Source organism: Cebus imitator, unplaced genomic scaffold (assembly GCF_001604975.1).
Source record: "Cebus imitator isolate Cc_AM_T3 unplaced genomic scaffold, Cebus_imitator-1.0 Scaffold286, whole genome shotgun sequence".
In the NCBI taxonomy this organism is placed as follows: Eukaryota; Metazoa; Chordata; class Mammalia; order Primates; family Cebidae; genus Cebus; species Cebus imitator.
Window position 1 is genome coordinate 973,484 of NW_016107601.1, and position 22,841 is coordinate 996,324.

Below are 22,841 nucleotides of genomic sequence, written 5' to 3' on the forward strand. Positions count from 1 at the left end.
AAAAAAAAAACCAAAGCAAAGCAAATTTAAAATTCTGAGTGGCTATACAGATACCACATATTTTATATGCCACCACATATTTATTGATATTTATATCATATATATATCAATATATATATATATCATATATAATCATATATATATATCATATATATACAAAATATATAGGCCAGGCGCGGTGGCTCACGCCTGTAATCCCAGCACTTTGGGAGGCTGAGGTGGGTGGATCACCTGAGGTCAGGCGTTCAAGACCAGCCTGGCCAACATGGTAAAACCCCATCTCTTAAAAAAAAATAATAAAATATATCTATATATAATTTATATCATATATAGATAGATCATAAATATACGATCTATTTATCTATCCATCTCAATACTTAAAAGCCTGAAAAATACAGTGGGTAGAAATTCAGGAGCACTGGTAGAGACTGTCACAGAAATGATGGCAGCTTACTTGTTAAGATTTATTTTCTTCTTTTCTCTCCATATGTTATCACTTGATATAATACACTGGCCTAATCTGGACAATTTCAGCAGATGGACCTGGAAGCTGAGGGTTTTATCTTTTCCAGCCACCCTTCCCCAAGGTGAAAGTATAATGTTTCAGCATTATCTTGCCAGACAAACTGCACTGGGGGTTGTGGTGGGAAATCTGTTTAGAAGTGGATAGGCTAAAATACCGAAACAGAAAAAAAAGTTCAAGTATGCACTTTTTAGGCCTTGGGTAAGACAATGGCAGCCAGAGGACAACACTGCTATTGTGGTGACGTAGAACACTATTTTTGGATGGCACAATGAAACTCATGATCTTGAAGTTTACAGAAATGAAATTTGAGTTATAATTGCTATCTATCTCTATGCCCAAGATAGCAAAAGAGGCATCAGACACATCTGAGAAACTTCTGGTTTGGCACCTCAAATTGCAAACTGAGATCCAAATATTGAGTTTTATTTTAACAATAAGCCATACTATCATCCTTTTGATTAATACCCAATAGCCAGCTATATCTGTTGGCTAATTTAGCTTATGTCAAATTTGTGGGCCAACATTTTATCTAAAGAGCTAATTAGGGTATAAAATAAGATGAACTAGTTTATAGTACAGAGAAATGGTCAGCAGAATACAAAGATCTGAATTATTAAAAGTTCTGAAGTCATGAAAGAGGATGACCTTTATAAAAGAATAGCAATCTGCTTCAATTTATGGAAATGTTACAAGCTACTAGCCAATGGAACTTAAGGCTGCATAAAAAGTGAGAATTCTCAGGCATATTCCATCATACTCTGTGACATCTAACATTCCCATTTTCTGTAATTGCTGCCTCTTTGATGTTTTCATCCTGAGTTTTCCTCTCCTAGCCAAACCTTGTAGGGCCATAGAATAGGATGTTGCACTTGGTACACAAAGTTCCTTCAACATAGCACAGAGAGTCACTGAGTGAGAACTAAAAATTTAAAAGGAAGGCTACGAGGATGAAATTTTTCAAAGGAATCTGGGCTTATGATACATTATGGCATTTACATCCAAAGAATTAGAAAAGTCGCCGTAACAGCTGTGTAATAAGCAAAGTTGGACAACAGAGATTGTGCTTGGCATAAGCTCCTTACGGCTAGCAGAGTGCGAATAAGCCAAATACAAAATATCCTGAGCCACCAAGTTAGGATAATCACCTACAAATACAATATATTTCACTGTCATTGTGAAGAGGAAGTCATATATCTTCATAAAATAATATTCTAAGGTGGTGCCTGTGAGTTATTAGCCTTGTAAAGAATTCTGACAATCATATTCCTATAGAAGTTCACTGATCCAATATACAATTTGATTGTAATGTATCTGTTATGTTCATTAATTTATTCATTCAATATTTATTGAACAATTTAGCACCACTGCCCTGGGGGTGGGGCAGAGGCAGGGGTGAGGAGAGGAGGAAAGGGGAAAAAGAGAAACACAGACTGATTGATCCACTGTTTTTATTTTAGTTTTGGAAGCCAAAGTAAAAGCTTGACCCAAAGGAGCTTACAATCTAGCAAGGAAGAAAAAATATATTTTCTAATCACATGATTCTTCTTGCTTTTTACTCTTTTTAACTAACAAATCATTGTACCTATTTATGAAGTAGTGTGCTATTTTAACATATGTATGCAATGCGTAATGATCAGATCAGTAACTGGCGTATCCATTACCTCAAACACTTACTTCCTGTGTTGAGAACACTGAAAATCTGCTCTTTTGGCTATCTAAAAGTATACAATCAATTGTTGTTAATTATAGTCACCCCACAGTGTTATAGAACACTAGAATTTATTCTTCCCATCAAGCTGTGCTGTTGTACCCATTAACCAACCTTTGGTTATTTCCCTTTGTGTTTCCAGCCTCTAATAACCACTATTCTACTCTCTACTCCTATGAGATCAACTTTTAAAGCTTCCACATATAAGTGAGACCATGCAGAATTTATCTTTCTGTGCCTGACTTATTTTAGTCAACATTATGTGCTCTAGATCATCCATGTTGCTGGGAATGATTAAGATTTCCTTCTTTTTTTATGGCTGAATAAAACGTCATTGTATATATTTACACACCACATTTCCTTTATCCATTCATCTGATTATGAACACTTAGATGGATTGCATATCTTGGCTATTATGAATATGGCTGCAATAAACATGGGAGTGCAGATGTTTCTTCAACATACTAATTTCCTCATCACCCAGAAACTGTGATTCTTAAGATGGGTTCAACAGTTGTAGAAGACTGGAAGGGGACTAATAGGACTTCCAGCTGAAGAGATCAAGAAATGATCTTGCTAAGATGGGCATAAAGGAACAGGGGTATCTGATCAAAGGCAGGGGAGATGGGAGTACTGCAGGTGGTGGGAAGGAGTGGGCCACTGTGAGGCATGTGAAGTCACCACTTTGGATGGAACTTACAGTAGAGGCAAGAGCCCAGACTGGGTCTCTAGCCTGAGATTTGAGAGCTCAGCAATGCTTTTACTTGGTTTTTGTCAGCTTCCTTTTCTCATTTAGACAACGATTCCAAACTCTCATTAATCACCTGCATTCCCTTGTACCCCACCATCATCAGAGTACCTAACCTCTATCTGACAGAGAACAGCCTTCCAGCAAAGCATCCTTCACCTTCTCCCCACCTGCTCCTCAAACAAAAATAAATATTCATGCTGAATCTTGCCTCCTGCCTTAGAAAATGGAGTCCCTTTTAACCTGATTTCTGTTCCTATCCTCTCCTGATTTCTCAGAAAACTGCTCCATTATTAATCCTTTCACCTTCAGCTGTTCCTCTACATAATCTTCTCAGCATTTAAAAATGCTAAACTATCCTATTCATCCATGATGCAGCTTTCTCTTTCTGTTGTCTACACTCCAGCTCTCTCCCCTTCATCAGGAAACTCCCTGTAGCAGTCCTCTAAACTAGCTATCTCCACTTACATCACTCTTCACTTAAATCTGGCTCCTGTTGCCTCTATTCTTATGACACGATCCCCTCTCTAAGGTCACCAAATACATTATAGTTGCTGCACCCAAGGGACTCTTCTCAGATTTTATTTTCAAAGATGTTACTGGTACCTAAAATTGAGATAAACCGCTGATATCTTAACATATATCCATTACAGCCCGTGGATATCCAGCCTTGCAAATAGGCCAACTACTGCTGGGAAAGTTTGATTCAGATCAAATTGATATTTGCAAGTATAAAATTATGACCATTTACAGCCCCCCATACACAGAAAAGACAAGATTTATTTGTTTAAGTCTCAAAATCATTAGTAAAGACATAAGACATTTCCCCAGAGGTTCTTTTCTAGGAAACATCTCTGTAATTGGGATGAATCATAGTCTTTTCCTACTATATGCCATCATATAGTCTGTAAATACCTCACTCATGGACCAAAGGAGATGTAAATAACATGAGGTATAATTACTTTTACTGAGTCTACTTTAACTGAACATAATTCATGCAGAAGTCTCAAAATAAGATACTATTTTGGGATGACTATGATTATGCTAAAGCCAACAGATCTTATTTTATCTTAGAACAAATAGTAAACTGCTTAGGAAGATGATAAACTCTCTTAGAATACTAAGAAGGGAAGACTTTACTCACCAGGCTCGGAGTATTTATAAAGTCATAAATATACTTTCACAGTTCCCACTCTTTGTAATTCCTTTTCTTTTCTATATAGTTTGTTACAAGTGAGACTTCATGACAACTAATACTACCTCTCTAACTTAGTTCTTGCCACATAAAAAGGCTGGTCTCCACTGCTGAGTATCTAACCCTGATTATACTCTCCCAATTTCTTTACCAATTCAAATCTTGCCATTCCTCCAGATTTAATTCAAAGTCCTGTTCCCTATATTTCTCTTACTCTGACAGCCAACACAACTGTTCTCGACTCTGCACTTGTATATTGTTTCTGTGACACTGGATCATATACTAACTTCCAAAATTTATGCATAAGGATGTGTTATCACACATTTTTATTCTGATACTGTCACTCGTATGCCTTCATCACATGATATTGGCCACAACACATAGGACTTACCTAAGATTCAGATTATATGCATTTACAACAAAGACATTTTCTTAAAAATACTTAAATATAAACACCTTTAATGTATACAACTTTAAAGATAATACGTACAGGACAAGCTTTTTATAACATGTTTCTCCTTTGCCTAAACTCTATTCATCTATCAAGTCTTAACAAAAGCCAAAGTATCTCCTGTCAAGTCTTTCTTAATTTGAGTTCTTACCAAAGTCCATCCCTAAAGTCTTAAAAAACAAGCCTTCATTAAAACTAATCTAGGCATAAGAGTGGCTACAGTCTCTTTGAATTACAAAAGGAACAGGCCAGGTGCTGTGACAATAGAGTAAGACCCTTTCTGATGAATTAAAATGAATAAATAATAAGTAAAAAAATAAATAGAAATGAATGAATGAATGATGAATAATGGAACCAACATAGCAAAGATGCTTTTTACTGATCCAAAAGGTTATTAATAATTTCCATAACTAAAATTAATTGGTAAACTATTTGGTAACTTCATTTGGATTTAACATTATGAAACTGTTGTGGTCATTAAGACACCTCTCTGAATTAAAACAAGTAAATCTATGAGATAGAAAAAAAGTGTTCAATTCTTTTTAGGCACTATGGATTATAGATTATGAGTAATTTCCATGAACTCACTTAAGGAACAGTATAAGTTCCTCTCTTGAAGTATATCATGGTCAAGATGGTAGATCTTCTATAATAAGGACATCTAAGATCAGTCTGCAAAAATAGGAATGTTTGTTTTTTAGCTTTGAGGGACACTGGTTAACTGAACATAGATCTTCTACCAATGAGTGATAACTGTGCCTAGAAAAGGCACTAATATTTCTTCTTCTACTGCAAGTTAGCTTGTTACCACTGTAAGTCTCCAAGAACTTAATGAGAAAAATACAGGAAGACCCGTTATGCCTTGACTTCCAAGGAGATCAGTGCTAAGGCTCATGCTTGACTACAGCATCTTTCCTTAGCTTGGATAATAGGCCTTCCTTTCAAGCCTTATGTACACACATACTTTATTACCTGACTTTGCCACACTGGGCCATTTTTCACTTATTTATCTTCTGCTAAAGGGCATTTAAAATTCTATGATGAAACAGGAAGGTGTAAGTCATAAATAAACTATGAATATACAATAGGATTTTTAAACTTTGGTACTACGGTCTCACAGGTTATCGGAATTTCTACATGGAACCCTAAATTACTTTCAGACTACATTTATACAATGCAAAATTAATCCAAAGCATTCAAAGTTTTTGGAGAGAAAATATGTCCCTTCAAAGAAAGTGATTGTGAACCTAGAGATAAGACAAACAACTATCAACACAAATTTGTCACATTTAATGTCTAAGAAATTGTGTGGCAGCCTCATACTTTGAAAGGCAAGGAAAAATACCCACGTACTGTAGGTAGATTATTGTAAAATGTTATATATGGTAAATAATAAGGAATTAGAGACAGATGTTTATTTAACAATACTCAGGTTTGTGAAAAATATTTCAGCCATAAAAGTCAGGCATGTATCATGAACCACAGAGATAATGGCCTTGGTCAGAGAAAAGGACGAATAGCATAAATATGAAGCTTGCTGTCAACAGATTAAAGAAAGCTATTTTTTTCCCAAGGAAAAATATTAAAATGAAAACATGCAACACAATGTAGATTACTGTCTGTTAGTGTATTATAACCAAATGAGACTTTTCATTGGAAAAGGTACTTCATAAAACAATATTGAGAAACAAATGTGAATCAGTAGTTTCATTTTAATTTCTCTTTCAAGTATCATTTCCTATGAAAAAGAGATGAGTGAACCACAATGAAATTATGTGGATTAAGTTATCACAAAATAAAACACTTAAAAATATGCATTTTGTGTACAGGTAGGATAATCCTTGGACTTTACCCCATGTGGTCAAATACAATACTCTTGTGTGGAGGGAGTGAAAGCCACTGAGGACACTTAACGCTTTACTCTCCCACATAACTTCATTAGGGAAAGGCAGCTGATTTAGCAGTTACTGACATTCTTTCAACGTCTTATACTTTATGCAGTACAGAGGAGCCAACTTACCCTAAATGAACCTGGACTAGTTTTGCTCAGCCCAGATTCTATGACAAGGTGAATTTGCATGCTTTTTAGCAGTTAGATATGTATAGGGAGCCTATGTGACAAAATATGTATAATAATATATTGTTACATGATATACTAATATAATTTTATATAACATGAAAATATCTGTGCAAAATAAAATGAAGAAAATGACTTTCATTTAGAGAGCTATGCAAGTAATTTTCAACATTAATAAGTAAACAATTTCTGTATTTAGTTTCATATTTTTTACAAGTGAAGCATATGAACTTGGCTTTGCATGTGTACACACATATACTCCAGCAAGTGAGTACTGTTTTAACATTACTTTGCAATATTCAACACAAATATCAATTATGAAAAAATGCAAAAAAAGTTCCAATAATTAGAAAAATGCAGACAGAATATTTTGAATAAGGAAAAAAATCTATAAAGCTAAAAGAGAAAAGGCACAGCCTTTATAAATAATGAAATAAACATATGTCAACAATAAAGAAGAAACAAGGTAAACCTTTTTTGGACAAACCCAAAAAAGATGTATATACATTCACTATGAAACTACATACTATGTAAAACCAAAAGGCAGGCATTAGCTCCTGTTAAGATGAATTTCTGAATTCAAAGGTCCACAGGGTTTAGACTCAGGCCAAAATCTCACCTTTGCTGAGAAATTTGATTTTCATATGAACAGGAAGCTAAAGTATATTGTTACATACAATTTGCATACTCGTCTGAAACTCTCTTCTCTGTTTTACTGCAAACGAGATTCTAAGTACATAAATTACATGCAGTGCCCATCTGCCACACCGTGAGTTAATAGTATCGTGATGGCACAGCTACTCACACCTTCTGCAGTTGTTTTCTATGTCTCATGTTCGCCCTTCAATGGGAAACTGACAAAAATATTTCAATGTATGTAACAATATTCTTTATGGTCAGTGCATAGTCTACAGAAAGTCATCACTCTAAGGCAATTCCACAAATATTACTCACAAAAGCTGCTTCCAAAATTCTGAATTTTGAAACAAACACATTTTGTAAAGGTCATAGTTATCAGCATTTTTCAGCGTGTTACTCTTAAAAAAATAATATTAAACAATATATAGGACACCAATATTTAGGCACAGACATGACTGATGAATGAGTAAAGTATAACACATATGTAATTTTCACTCATCTATGAAAATAATCATCTAATTAATAAAGAACACATATTTTGAGAATTTTTAATTAATGGTGCCATAAGACATGCAATCATTATAACCCAGACCTACCTTTCAAAATAGTAGGCATTTTCATAGCTGGCTGGTGTTAGAGAAACAGTATATAACAACATCAAGGCAAAATTTTTCTCCTATTGAAGTCAAGTGGTTCAGAGAGACACAAGGCTACATAACTATCTGTTTAACACCATCTTAGAATCTGAAACTCACTGAGATACAAATAAACATTTAATTAATTAAAAAACACATTTCCATACTGCATTTTACATGATCAAATGCCAAGACCTTATTCATTTAAAGTTACAAATAACACGTTTCTGTAATTCTCTTCTTATACATAATCTAGAAAAATAACATACCTTTTTACCCTCTAGTAGTTAAAAAAAGAAGAGATTGTCTTAAGACAGTTATTATCTGTTGTGCATCTGCCCCAGATGGTCCTCTGGCTCGGACATAAATCTCATCTCTGTTGCAATGAAAGAATGCCATATAAAATAAAATCTGTAAGTGTCTGATCACTAGACTGACGGGGGTAGGAAAAATTGCTAATCAGACGTGCATATGTGTGTATGACAGAGATGCTAAAAATAGGTCATCTTTAAAGATTTGTATCAAACTATAAATTTACTGAGTGCCTGTAATATTTCTGGCATGGTATTAGGACCTCAGATATAAAAACAAATATGGCACAGTTTCTCTATCTTAAAGGAGCTCAAATCCAGTGAGAGAGATGAACACACAAAAAAAGCCACCAAAAAACTATTGGTTATTAACAGAAATGTATAGAGTATGATGAGAGTAAGAAGAGGGAATTCCAATAACCTGGAGGGGTCAAAAAATTGTTTGAAGTGGAAAAGACACTTAAGCTGTCTGGAGGAAACAATGGGAGCTAGCCAGATGAACGGGAACAGTTTGGAAGAAGAAACAGCATGAGTAAAGTATGTCCCACATGACTGGTGTGAAGAAAGGGCACGAAGTCACAGCAATAAAGAAGACCAAAAAAGCCACATGGAGAAGGACCTGAGCTTCCAGCAGTGTTCCACTTATGATGTGCAAGTGTTGTAGCGGATACAAAAACACATACTCGCCATTGTTTTCTAAGGACATGCTAGCAGACCTCAGTTTGGAGGTAGGCCTTCAATTCATGTGTGAAATCTCAGTAAGCTCTTTAAATTCCCTTAGTCCAACTCCTAGATCCACTTACTACTATAGCTCTTGGCTCTGCCGCGCGTAACTCATGACACAAAATATCTGTAAAACAGATGCCTTACAAAGAACAACCGAACTCAGTGTAAACTAATTGTCATCCAGTCCTCAGTGAGTGAAATACTTTTTATGGAGAATGGTTTGAAGGACATGCAGTCTATCCATACCTTTTGAGTTGAGACACTCTAAATCCATGTAGAGTCCCAATGTTTTGAGCTTTTATGAGACTGCTCTTTCTCATGTAATGGAATGTGTTTATTCCATTAGCCAACATGGACAACCACAATGAGGTTATGTGGAGTAACTAAAATTTCATTACATTTCCGATAAAGATGCTGTTCAGGATCTTGGCCATGAAATGTACAATGTCCTCTTTGTAAAGAACCATGGAAGACATTTCAAGTCTTTCAATAATGCTTCTTCTAATCATCTGGTTTCCTTTGATCTTACAAACATTGTCAATGATACCATTTGATTTCCTTGTATAAAAGGGACAGAAGCTCAGGGCCAATGTTTGGACCCATATTATACAGGAATGTAGAACCTTATGTTTTGTATACTACCTTCAGATCTAGCTGTGTGTGTGGTTTTTTTAAATTTACCCCTATTTTCCCTTTACCTTGATTTCTTCTCTTACTTTTGGTGCTTCTATTATTGTTATTATTACTATTTTTTTTTTTTTTGAGACAGAGTCTTGGTTCTGTCACCCAGCCTGGAGTATAGTGGTGCAATCTCATTCAGTTCACTACAACCTCCGCCTCCCAGGTTCAAGTGATTCTCATGCCACAGCTTCCCAAATATCTGGGATTAAGAGGTATGTGCCATAATGCCTGGCTAATTTTTGTATTTTTAGTAGAGATGGGGTTTCACCATTTTGACCAGGCTGGGGTACCGCTATTATTATATGATACATATTTATGTTAGCCATTTTAAACCTTTACTGGAATACACAGTATAAAATTACATTGACCAATTAGTTGATTGGCTCAAAAAATATGAAGAGTATCTATTATATGCCAGGACCCATGCTGAAGGCTAGAGATAAAAAGTCATGGAGATAAACAACTAAACAAGTGATACTACAGTAAGAAAAATTTACATATAGCTAGTAGGAAAAGCATTCACATAGGGAACATAAAGCAAGGTACCCAACCAAGCCAAAGATAATCAGGAAGGCTTCCTGGAGAAACTGTTATCTAAGGTGACATATACAGGTTGAGGAAATCATGGAGAAGGCTCAGCATACTGTGCACTCTGGGAAAGAAGTGTGGTTCAGTAAGGCTAGAACGAATGGTACAACTAGGGAGACAGGAGATACAGCCAGAGAGGTAGGTCATAAAAGGCCTGGGTAAATCATGTTAGAGTAGATTTAACCTTGGAATACCATGAAACCCAGTGAAGGTTTCTGCTGGAAGCTCACACAGTCAGATTTGCACTGCAACATTTATTGAATGCTTGCCATTTTCCAGGCACTGTACTACCTGCTTTATGTACGTGACTTCACTGAATCCTAACAAGAGTCTTATGAAGTCATATAAAGTAACAACTGTTATTATTTCCCTCAGGCTTGCTGAGGGAAAGTAATCTGACCTGTTACACTGCTAATCCTGGTGAAGCCCAGGATTCCAATCCAGGTCCTTTGACTCCAATGCCTGGACACCTACTTCAGTGTGCTGCCACCCTCATTTAGAAAAAGGCTTGACTCTACAGCTACAAAGTAAAGAAAGGACTGGTTATGTCAAGACCAGAAATAGAAAGACCAGCTGAGCAGCTGTATGATAATTCAGGGAACATACAATGGAGGCCCAGATCAGTAGGGCATTGCGAATGAAAAGAATTAATTTGAGAGATCCTTAAGGGGTAGAATCAAAGGCCTTGTTTGGGATTTCACAGCATGTGAAAATCAAAGGGGAGTGAGCCAAGAATGACTCCCAGGTTTCTGGCTTGAGCAACAGGGTCAATGCCTTCAGTTCCTTCTTTATTAATTTTCCAGTTTTTTAACAGTAAGTACGTTCTGTTTTTACAGTTAAAAAACTATTATCTATTTTTAATAAAAAATGAGCCAGTGTTGAGAAAATCAAGTCATCAAGCTATTTCTGCAAGTTGATGGTAAAAAGAAAGAAAACAATTGAACCACATTTTTTTATCCCTCTTTCAAGCCAGGCTCTGCCAGAGAATGGAACCACAATTTGAAAGGACAGATAGTTTGAATGTCATGTTTTGTTTTGTGTTTTAAAGATTAGAGAAATCGAGGAGAAACTGGTAAATGCAGGAATCAGAAAAATAAAAGAGGCTTACAGAAAGAAAATCCTTTATATATATATATATTTTTTTCTTCATTTAAACAGAACTCACAGTAGAACCAATGATATCAGGGAGAAATCTTGGAAATAGAAAAAAAAAAAACTACAAAGAATAATTTATTATTATTTTTAAATTTTTTTAGCATTTGAAAAACTGTAAGCTTATTACACAGTAGAAAGAACATGAGCACTGGAATCTGGAATCCAAAAGACTTGAGTTTAAAGTTCCTCTGCTCTGCAGCAGTATGACCCTGGGAAAGTTGCTAAATGGAGCCAGGCTCCACAGGCACAGCACAAGGCAAACTACCACCTAGCTTAGGTAGGAGAATTATGGGATACGTATGAGTGGTGAAAGAGGTAGCTATGAGTCTAGGTCCCCATCACCAGATTGATTCAGTAGGTCTGAGCTCAGACCTTAATATCCGTATTTTTAAAAAGCTCTGTGGTTGATTCTACTGCATGGGCAAGGTAAAGAAACGTGCATAACTCAATACCTGGCACGTCGTAAGAACTCAAGTGTTAGATGGTTGTTTTTAGGTACAAAATAGGGCTTCTATCCTTCTTCATTAAGACTATCATGACTTTTTTCACTAAACACAACAAGATCTATCCTAAATGAGCAGCTCAGATTTTGTGCTGAAGAAAAAGAGGCGAGGTGGGCAGTGACTAAAAGGAACAAAGAAGACAATATAAATTCCCTTTATGGTCTAAAGTGGTACCATGGCATTTGAAAATTCAACATGAAGAGACATTAAAGGTCTCTGACATGCGGTCATGTATACTTCTCCTGAGGCAAATTTGAAAAATTTCTGCTTCATGATGTGCAGGTCACCAGGTCACTCAGGTGATCTGGGTGCTTACCCACTCATCAGTGTACAAATCTCATTTAGGTTCTGTTGCACTTTATCACCCTAAATAGATTTTTTTAAATGTTCCTTGTAAAATGGCCTCAAAAGAAAGTCAACTGCTAATCTATAAAAACATTTCCAAAATTGGGGAAATGGAGATGGTCTCAGAAAATATTCTAGCAAATGTCAAAAGTACAGCCACATCTTATTTAACATAACGGAAAGGTCTTATCCAATTTCATAAATAGTTTCCAGCAATAAAAGGCTGTGTGAAAAGGTCAGAGTGCATGATATATAATGCACCCAATATTTCAATAATTTGTCTGCCTTTCTTCCTTCCCTCCTAAAACATGCTGGCTGTTCAAAAGGGTAACTGAAATGCCATTCTGGGAGAGGCTTGCTGACTATTATAAATGCAATGTGAGCCACAGAGAGAGGTTTCTGTGGGCCATCTTTAGTCCTCCACTGCAGGCAACAAACAGACTGGATTGTTAGCTAGTTGTGCACTAAGCAAAAGTCTATGAAATTAAAATAGTCTAACAATGCTGTTGAAGACTGAGCTGTCTATGATTGGTATACTGTTTTTATTTCCTAGGTAGCTATCAACTTTCTCAGAGTAAATCAGAACTATTGCAGACAAACATGAGGGTCCACAAGCAGGGCTATTAGACACTATATATGTAATCTGTGTGTTAAGTCAGCAATTCTCTCCCCCTGAATACAAACTGAAGAATTTTGTTCAGGTGTGCTGATCCAAATTACATAGTGGGAATTTAATTTTTATTTAGTGGTTAACCCTGTATCCCCCTAGAGTAATAGTGGAAAGATTACATCCTTCATTCCTTTATATTTAGAATCTAAGCATATGAGCTAAATATGGATTGAAATATAAACTGCTTGCTTTGAATTCAAAAACAAGTATTTCAAACCTAAAACTCAAAGCTATATGATGATCTCAAGTCATAATACATGAGCTTAAAGATCAGAAAGCCAGGCTGGGCCCCCTTCTGAGTCTTGGATTCCTGTTCTAAAAGGGAAGTCTGGACTAGATGACCTCTAAGATCCTCCTCATCTCCAATCACCAATTAAACTTTTTCTCCCTCAATTCACTTGAACTCCCCAGAAACAAGATTGGCCCTCAACTCCCCAACTGATGTCTCCTTAGCTTCTGCCTGCTCTGCTCCTCCATCTTCTCAGGCAGCATCACAACCACCTGCCTTGTGACTACCATCTCTCTGTGTTCTGGACATTTAGCCTCTTTTTAAATTCTTTTTTCATTAAACTCTTAAAGAAAATATTCCAGCTCACTAGTGTTACGAAGGTGCTTAATAATCTGGAGATTTTTTTTTTTAAACTAAAATCATACTATAAATATAAGCAGCAAGTAGTTACAGTAGAAAGAACATGAGCTATTCAGTTAGACAAACTGTATTCCAATAATTTTGATGAGGTTCTTTATCTCAACTTCTGCTTCAGTTTTGCACTATGAGATAAATATTTAAAACTACCACATACAGGTGTTATGAAGATTAATTGATCACAGGCATATAAAACACATAGCATAATGCCAGGTACCTAGTAAATGCTCAGTTAATGTTAGCTGCTATACTATTGTAATTATCCTCATCATATTTTTAATTTTTATTATTATAGTATATAAGTCCCTTTCTATGATTCTAACAAATAAATCATCTAACTGTAGTTTTCTAACTGAAGCAAATGGAATCATGTGTATTTCTTTTACTGATATAGGAGGGATGTTGGGAGACCAACTGCCCAGACCAGCTGGCATGAAAAATTACATATTGTGGCTATTGACTAGTGCTTGAAGTGATGACTTAAGTAACACCCATTCACCAAGTTATAACTCAGTTTGCTACTAAAATATTTTCCAGGTTTCAAAAGAGAGCTCTAGAGATTGTTCTATGATGTTAGAAATACCTTTAAAGAATTCATTAAATACTTTAAAATAGAAAAACTTTGTTGAATGAGAAGGGTGAGTCTAAGTTACATGCCACAGTAAATGGTATCAAATTAAAAAAAAAAAAGCATCACTACTTTAATGTCTTCATGCCTCTCCACTCCACTCCACAGGCATGAAGAACTGTATTCTCCATGAACTTCTATGGGTAGACAGGCACTCATATACATATGAATGTCAAGCTCACAAGTTCATGTTATATTAATTGTAATCATAGAATATAAAAAAGAAGCCAAACTAATACAGATAACATTTTTGGTTTACCATATCATATGATTTTGAATTGACTGTGAACCTTTCTTTAAATCATGGGTACTTGGTTATAAATATGTGTTGTCTTGGCAAGTTAAACTTTTTATCTTAAAGTACATTAAATACTAAAAGAACAACAGTGATGCTATTTAGGGAAAGAAGAACTTCATATCTCTTCTTACATAATGGTTCAAGACTTTTCACGTTATGCACAGCAGTTTTATGAAAATGTATCAGTTACCAGATGAAGGTGATAATTTGTCACAGAGATCACCGATATACAATATGGCTTACTAGAAATCAGAGTGAAAGCAGAAACATGCAAACACAATTCTTCTCTTATGTGACTGTGGGCTTATGTTTCCAAATACTACCTTTTCTTCATATGTGTGTTATTTGTGTGTACAAATGTGTATAAATATATAAACATGCAAATATGCAGAACTATAATTAAAAAGTACAATTGGTTTTTGTTTACATCAAAATGTAAACATTTAAATGGGTGTGATATCATCAATGGAATCACTTTCTGCCCATATATGCCCCTGAATAGACAGACACAGCTTGAAAGAAGCGTGATATGAGCCAGAAATGAGGAAGCAGAAGAAGGAGGTTCTATTCCTGACTCACATGACCTGTGGAAATGTACTTACCACACTGGATGCTAGTCTTGCCTTCTTACCAACCAGTTACTGGGTGGAGTGAGTGAAATAATTAAAATAAAATTATTTTTAGATTGTTATAGCTTAAAATAATAAGAGAATGATATATTCTCAAATCCTAAGCGCCAAACATATAGTTAAAGTGGTAAAATTTTTTTGTTTCTTTTTCACGAATACTGAAGGAATGGATTAAGTGATAAGATACTTTTAAGACAGTTTTGCCATTTCGAGAAATATTCTAACATGGAATTATAGCCTAACTCTATATGTAAATATACACACACACACATATATGTTTTTATATGTGTGTGTATCTATCTATATATGTAATATAGAGTTATGTTGGTTCCAAAAAAGGAGAAATAATTTCTTACAGAGATCTCTTTTAAATCTCTAAAGAATACACAGCAAAACATTTTAGTACATAGGTCAACTTGGAATAAAAATACCAAGTAGTCAATGTTAGTAGTCAATTTGAGATAAAGTATTAAAAATCCTTTATAAACTCTAAAGGGCTATATATAAAGTTTAGCAATTTTTGTCACTTTTATTAAAAAGGTACATTTTGAGATGGGGGCTTACCTTCTCTTAGACGGTCTACCACAAAAGTAAAGCCTGTAGTTCTTGGATGTAAAACATATTCGTATTTCTGAAGTCCATTCTTTTCAGCAAACTCATTACTTCGAGCCTTGCTATTTTCTAAAAAAAAAAAAAAAAAAAAAAAATGGACCATTAGAAACCATAAACTAAAGGGAAATACATCAGGTAGGAAAGAAGTGCAGAATTTTATTGATAAAAATAGCAGTTATTTGTTCTATAATTACTGAATACTGAGTCTAATGAGAAGATACAAACGTTGCAGATGGTTCAATATCAAGATCCCAGACCTACTTATGTAACCAGACCCAGGTTTGGCTATTTGCTGCTCTAAAGCCAAACACAAGGGGCCAAGTTTGCTGGGAGGGAAAGCAGGTTTTAATCAGAGAGCCAGTAAACTGAAGATAGAGAACTGGTGTTCTATAGTACCATCTTAAGTTTTAAAATTTATCATAGAGTTTTCAAAAGAAAGCTTGGTATGAGAGATGTGGGAATGGTACAAGGTCTGTGCGTCTTGTTCTGATGGCTATCTTGGGTAACTGGTCATCTGGAGATCCACTTGGCATTATTTTGACTTCAGCCTAGTGGTAGTGGACTAATTGTTCACAACTTCGCCAAAGTGAGAGGGTTCCACAGGGCCTTCATGCCTGGTTTGCTTCAAAATTAGCCCCTGGAATTTCTAAGCAAGCATACAGTAGATAACCATACATGGTGCAAGGAAGTGTCTAGTGGAAAAGGGGGGAAAACAGAGTCTGAAGTACATTTCAAGGCTATATATTAAGAATAAAGAAAAAAAGTTTTAAAATGCGTTTCAAAGCTGAGATGCTCCGTTATACTTACAGGAATTTAAAAAAATTATAACAAAGGTATAAATAGATTTTTATGTATTTTCTGAAATCCATATTCAAATCTTTTAACTTCTTTAAAAGATTTCATAAAAGTCAACATTCAATGAAAATTAAAATACTAATAAACTAAATTTTTTATAAAATAATCCCTATATAACAAAACTGAAATATTAAAATATAAAATGCTAATAAAACAAAACTAAGACACTAATAAAATATAACGACCTAGACATCCAGAAAAAATAACTAGCAATCAAATATATCAGATCAACATTTTTAAAAACGCAATAATTTAGGACTTCAATGTAAACTGAAATATCTGCCTTGCTCAAGCACAGAGTATGCTAATATTACTAACCCAAACCACTCCATAACAGAATGGGCACATGATTAGCACATCATGTACAAACATCTGAACATGGTTTGGCTGAATATAGTTACAGAGTCAAGTATATGTTCCAATTGTTGGCAAAAACTTATTTTTCCATTCCATGAGGTAACTTTACAAGTTCCAAGAAGAACCAAACCCATTATTCAGCAAATACATTTGGAAAAAGTAAAGTGTTCAGAAATTTGGCCTCAACTGCTGGGAGAGATCATGAAATACTTTCTGATGACAGCAGATGTTAGAACCCACAATCCTCAGTTGCATTCAAAAATTTATAAACTATTATTCCAAATCACAAGAAAAACACTTATATAGATACAACTTTACTAGGAGTAAATTTAAGATCACTGAGTCCTCAAAACCTCCAAAAACCATACATGCCTTCTACAACACGGAAATATTCAAAGAACACTGCTGTAGACGGTGTTACATCATTTTATGATAGAGGAATAGCCAGGCAAGTCAAAAGTAAAGGCCCTACACATGAAAAGTAGTAAGTTCCTCTCATATTCATTTCAGGATATCCTGGATATGGGGCTACAAAACAATATTTATATTATAGACAACTGACAGGACCTTAAATGGGATTAGGAATCCCAGAGACACCACAAAGATGAGTAGTAACTACCTTCTCTTTAGTTTGGTCTTTCAGTTTATAAAACTCTGGGGATTCTGAAATCAAAACTGAACTGTTGTAGAATGTGAGTACAAGAACAAACAGCTCTTAAACAAACAGTCACAATATGGGAAGGTAAAAATGATCAGAAATACAGAGAGATTAGAGGTGCAGACTTTTCCATCTACCCCCGACTTCGTCTACCCATCCCAGGCTGTTACTGCTAGTATGTGCACTAGCATCCCACCTTCTGACCACAGCCTCCTGTCTTGTCACATCAGTCCCTGTAACTCTCCCACTCCTGCACTCCTCCCACCCATGGGACTACTAGCAGCTGTTCTCAAACCAGCTGGGCATGTTTCACCTCAGGATCCATGCAGTTACTGCTCCTCCCTTCACCCAGAATGTTTTTCACCCATACAGCTGCATGCTTTTCTGCTGTGTTCAATTAGTCCCTACTTAAATAGAAACTTAACAGAGAGGTTTTCTCTAATCACCTTAAAGAAAATAACACTCCACACCCCTTCTATGACTATCTCCTGATCCTGCCTTATTTTTCTGCATAGCCCTTATGACTACCTGATTTATTTTTATTAACTTATTAGTTTATCATCTGTCTTTCGTCATAGAACGTAAACTTCATAAAAGTAGGGATAAAGATCCAGGCACTCATATATTTATTAAAAAAATATATAAGTTTGACCAGGCACGGTGGCTCATGTTTGTAATCCCAGCACTCTGGGAGGTTGATGGGTGGATCACAAGGGTCAGGAGTTTGAGACCAGCCTGGCCAATATGGTGAAACCCCATCTCTACTAAAAATACAAAAATTAGCCAGTCATGGTAATGCACACCTGTAATCCCAGCTACTCGGAAGGCTGCGGCAAAAGAATCGTTTGAACCTGGGAGGCAGAGGTTGCAGTGGGCCAAAATCATATCACTGCACTCTAGCCTAGGTAACACAGTGAGACTCCATCTCAAAAAAATAAGATAAGTTTTATGTATACAGGTGTTAAGTTATATGCAATAATATAATTGTTAGATTCTTTCTAAATCAGGGAAATGGAACTCGAAATTATCGTATACTAGTTGTGATGGCTAATTTTATATGTCAATTTGAATAGGCCATGACACTCAGGTTTCTGGACAAATATTATTCTAGATGTTTCTGGGAAGGTATTTTATAGAAGAGGCTATTATTTAAATTAGTACACTGAGTACAGCAGATGACCCTCCATAATGGGAGTGCGCCCCATCAAATCAGGTGAATGAAAGCCTTAACAGAAAAAGACAGAGGGAAGTTCCCTCCTCTCCCAACAAGAAAGAATTCTACCTCTAGACTGCCTTTGGACTCGAACCGCAACTACTTCCTGGAATCTCCACTCTGCCAACCTACCCTACAGATCGTGGACTTACCAAGCCTCACACTCTAAGAGCCAATTCCTTCAAATAAATCTCAACCTATTTTTATATATACACATCCTACCGATTCTCCTTCTCTAGAGAACCCCAACTAATATACCAATACATTACAGAACTCCCTAACCTTTAAAACACATTTTTGAAGAATAAAGAATAAATACATATGGGTGCCCATATGTCTGTGTGTGACCAAATGACTAAAAATAAATGGACCAAAATTAAAACAGTGTTCATTTATAGGCAGTAGCAAGTTTTGTGCATACTGCTGTGTTTCCAAATTTCTCCAAATTAACATCTATCATTAAAAAGTTATAACCAACAATAAAATATAAAGATAGAATATATGTAACATTAGATTTAAATGCATTGATTTGAAAATGTACATGCAAGCTAGATTCAGAACTTAAATTATAAAACAGTCTCCTGAGCATAAAAAAAAACAAAAAAAACAAAAAAAAACCACAGTTTAAAGTTAAGTATGGTAGTAACTAAACACCTTTTAATTCACAGATACTTTTTCCAAACTGGAGATATTTTGTAAGGCTACTTTTAAAAATGACTTTTTTGCCAACTCAATAAATTATCTGTCTTATACTATAAAAAATATTTAAAAGCTTCAGGATCAGTTTATTTTTTCTCCTTGGCAAAGTCTGGTTTTAAAGGTAAATACCATTTGAATTTAAAACATATATGCAGCTATATCATGTAATGGTGAGCACTCTGGACTCCAAAAACATGCAACTAGATGTAGAGTTCAGCACCTATAAAAAGAAACCTGAAGGCTGGCTGTGGTGGCTCACACCTGTAATCCTAGCACTTTGGGAGGCAGAGGCAGGTGAGTCACCTGAAGTTGTGAGTTTGAGACCAGCCTCACCAACATGAAGAAATCCCATCTCTACGAAAAATACAAAATTAGCCGGGCATGGTGGCACATGCCTATAATCCCAGCTACTCAGAAGGCTGAGGCAGGAGACTTGCTTGAACCCAGGAGGCAGAGGTTGCGGTGAGCTGATATTACACCATTGTACTCCAGCCTGGGCAACAAGAGTGAAACTCTGATGAAAAATATTTTACATGTACATTTTATTATTCTGAAGGTCTAATGTATGAACATATTAACATTAATGTAGCAGTAACATATGGCCTTTTTTTCATTTGTTTTTATTTACCAAAGAACTCCCAAAGTTGGCATTCTTTGATGTACATTTTTGCATTCACAAATATGAATCTATCATTTCAGTAAATGGGTTTCTGTACTCTATATTTATTAAATAAAGCTGATATTTCAATATCCAAATTTAAGTATTATACATTCTAAATATTATAAAATTTTAATATGGCTGCCTGTCCCTTATAATTTCCTAATGAGAATTTAGTTCTGGAAATCAACTTACAATTTACAATAATATATTTGCAAACTTCAACAACAAGCAGCCATTTTTATTCTCCATATTATCCTCTGTGATCCAAACGCTTTTAGAATCTCAACCATAAAAAATCAAATATGTACTACAGAGTTGGCATATATTTTAGAACTCTGACTGCTATATAAAAAGGGCCACAGTTCACTTAGCTCAATTCCATCTGCAACAGATGTGTCAAAGATCTCTTCCTTGTTACCTACGGTAAATCCCAAAATACCTTAATTTTCCTTAACAACTTATTATGGCTCAGTCACCGATTCACTTACTTAAATACATATGTAATGTCTACTTTTCATCTTGAATTCTCTTTTGTAATAATGAGTTCCATAAATTACGTCCACAGTGTGAATAGTATGTTCATTTACCTGTTCTCCTCTCTTAAATTCAGAGTTGCTTTTCTTAGTCTATTACCAAAAATTTGAAAGGTAAGTTCATGTTCTACCTCCCCATACTACTTGAGATTTTAGATTTCAGTTCTCTCCTGCTTTAGCCTGTCTTCCCTCACACAGCAAAGCTGTAAGATCCACTGAATCCTTCTCAAATTCTGCTGTATCTTTCTTGAAGTTCTCTATCGGGGCTATTAAAGGTGAATTTTAGTCTTTTGAGTCCAAAGATTCTATGGAAGTACTTCCTGTCTAAGCTATGCCCCCACCGTCACCCCTCCCAGTATCAACCAGAGAAGTTCTGCTTGTATCCATCTTATCATCTTATATTCTTGATAGAAGGTTTCATATACAAAAATAATAAAAAATGTGAAAACTATTGATTTAGTAAGGATGACAGACTGTTCGGCATTTTGTTTTTAGTCTTTGTAAGACTTTTTTGAAATCCATTGGCAATTCCTGGCCTATATGGTTTATACCTGGTAGCCAGGTGTTGTGGTAGTTTCTGGTGTAGTCCCAGATACTATAGACTTGAGCCCAGGAGTTCAAGGCCGCAGTGAACCATGATTATGCCAATGAACTCCAGCCTAGGGGACAGGCTCAAAAAAGAAAAAGAAAAGAAGTTTAATATTTAGGAAGGCAGACAAGTTATAAATATGTCTTCCTGTGTCCTCACTACAACTCAATGATGGCTGAATTTTCTTGAAGAAGGGCAAAGCTTTCCTTGACTGTAGCAAGGATAGGGTTTAAATGTCAGGAGAAAGGTAACTTGTTAAGGTAAATCAACAATTACTGAAATTAGTTACTAACAGATCTTTTTCTTATGAGGAAGAAGTTGAGGAGTAGAAAGAATCTAATGGATAAATAAATACCTTAGAAGAGGATAAGAGAATATGAACAAGAGGTAGGAGAGGATCAACATTACCTAAAACATGACTTTAAAACCATGCTTACATAAAGATAAAAGCCTGATATTTTAAAATATATACTGAGACTTAAAGTACTAAGATGGCAAGTATGAATAATATGACCTCTTGGAGTTGCCTATTATAAATTCAATGGGCTGGAAACGAAGCGTTCTGAGTCCTGACGTGCTATTGATTAACTGAGTGACCTTAGGAGTGAGCCATTAATCTTTTTTTTTTTTTTTTTGAGACGAAGTCTAACTATGTAGCTCAGGCTGGTCTCAAACTCCTGGACTCAGTCCATCTTCCAGCTTCAGCCTTCTGAGTAGCTGGGATTCCAGATATGGACCACCATACCTGTAAGAGCTCTTATTCTTGCTGGTGTTCGGTTACTTCATCTGAGAAATGAGAAGTTTAGACTAGATGATTTCTAACTTTGCCAAACCCAGGCTACCTTACCTGTGAGATCAGTTCCTTCTGGGAATATGAGGAGTTGAAGTGGTTCGCGGATATCACAAAAGTAATCAATCATGTCTTCAAAATGGCTCTTGTCATCCTTCCATTTCCTATGAATGAAGATATAGGCAGCAGCCTGCATGGCCCAACCTAGAATCAATTTAACAAGTATTTACATACAATTTTATTGCCAATATCCACACATTAATAAATATAATATTTTAGTTTTCTGGTTTTACTATAAATTATTTACTATCATAAACATCTCATGATATGCCATAAATTCAGCACTGATCTTGGGTTAAATAACATACATATATATAAATACACACACACACAGACACAGACACAGACACATACACACACACAAGAGAATACCCTCAAAGCAATTTGGTAATCCTGAGGTTTGCAAAACTCTCAAAATTATCTTTTCAAGCCAAAACTAGCTATTAAAATATTAAGAAAAAAAAATTTCCTTAGTATTTATCACAAACTTATCCAAAATTTTAACAATCCTAACTAAACAGATATTTTAACTAAGATATCTACAAGAGATAAAAGAACATACGTTGCCAGCCTATAAAGCAGTAAGTAAAAGACTGTTGCCAAGCATATAAGAAGCATTCTCTTTAATGTTTTCCTTCTGATACTACTCAATCTC

The 22,841-nt window shown here is 35.4% G+C and overlaps 1 protein-coding gene across 4 annotated transcripts in view; it reads right to left on the reverse strand.

The window, feature by feature from the left end:
• Positions 1-22,841, reverse strand: part of LCLAT1 (lysocardiolipin acyltransferase 1) — a 181,612-nt gene that overhangs the window by 58,385 nt on the left and 100,386 nt on the right. For all 4 annotated transcript variants that reach the window (XM_017501946.2, XM_017501947.2, XM_017501948.2 and 1 more), the window contains 2 exons: positions 22,184-22,330; positions 15,724-15,840 (listed from right to left, as the gene is read on the reverse strand). In XM_017501946.2, coding sequence (XP_017357435.1) covers positions 15,724-15,840; positions 22,184-22,330 — 264 coding nt within the window. The remainder of the gene's footprint in view (positions 1-15,723; positions 15,841-22,183; positions 22,331-22,841) is intronic.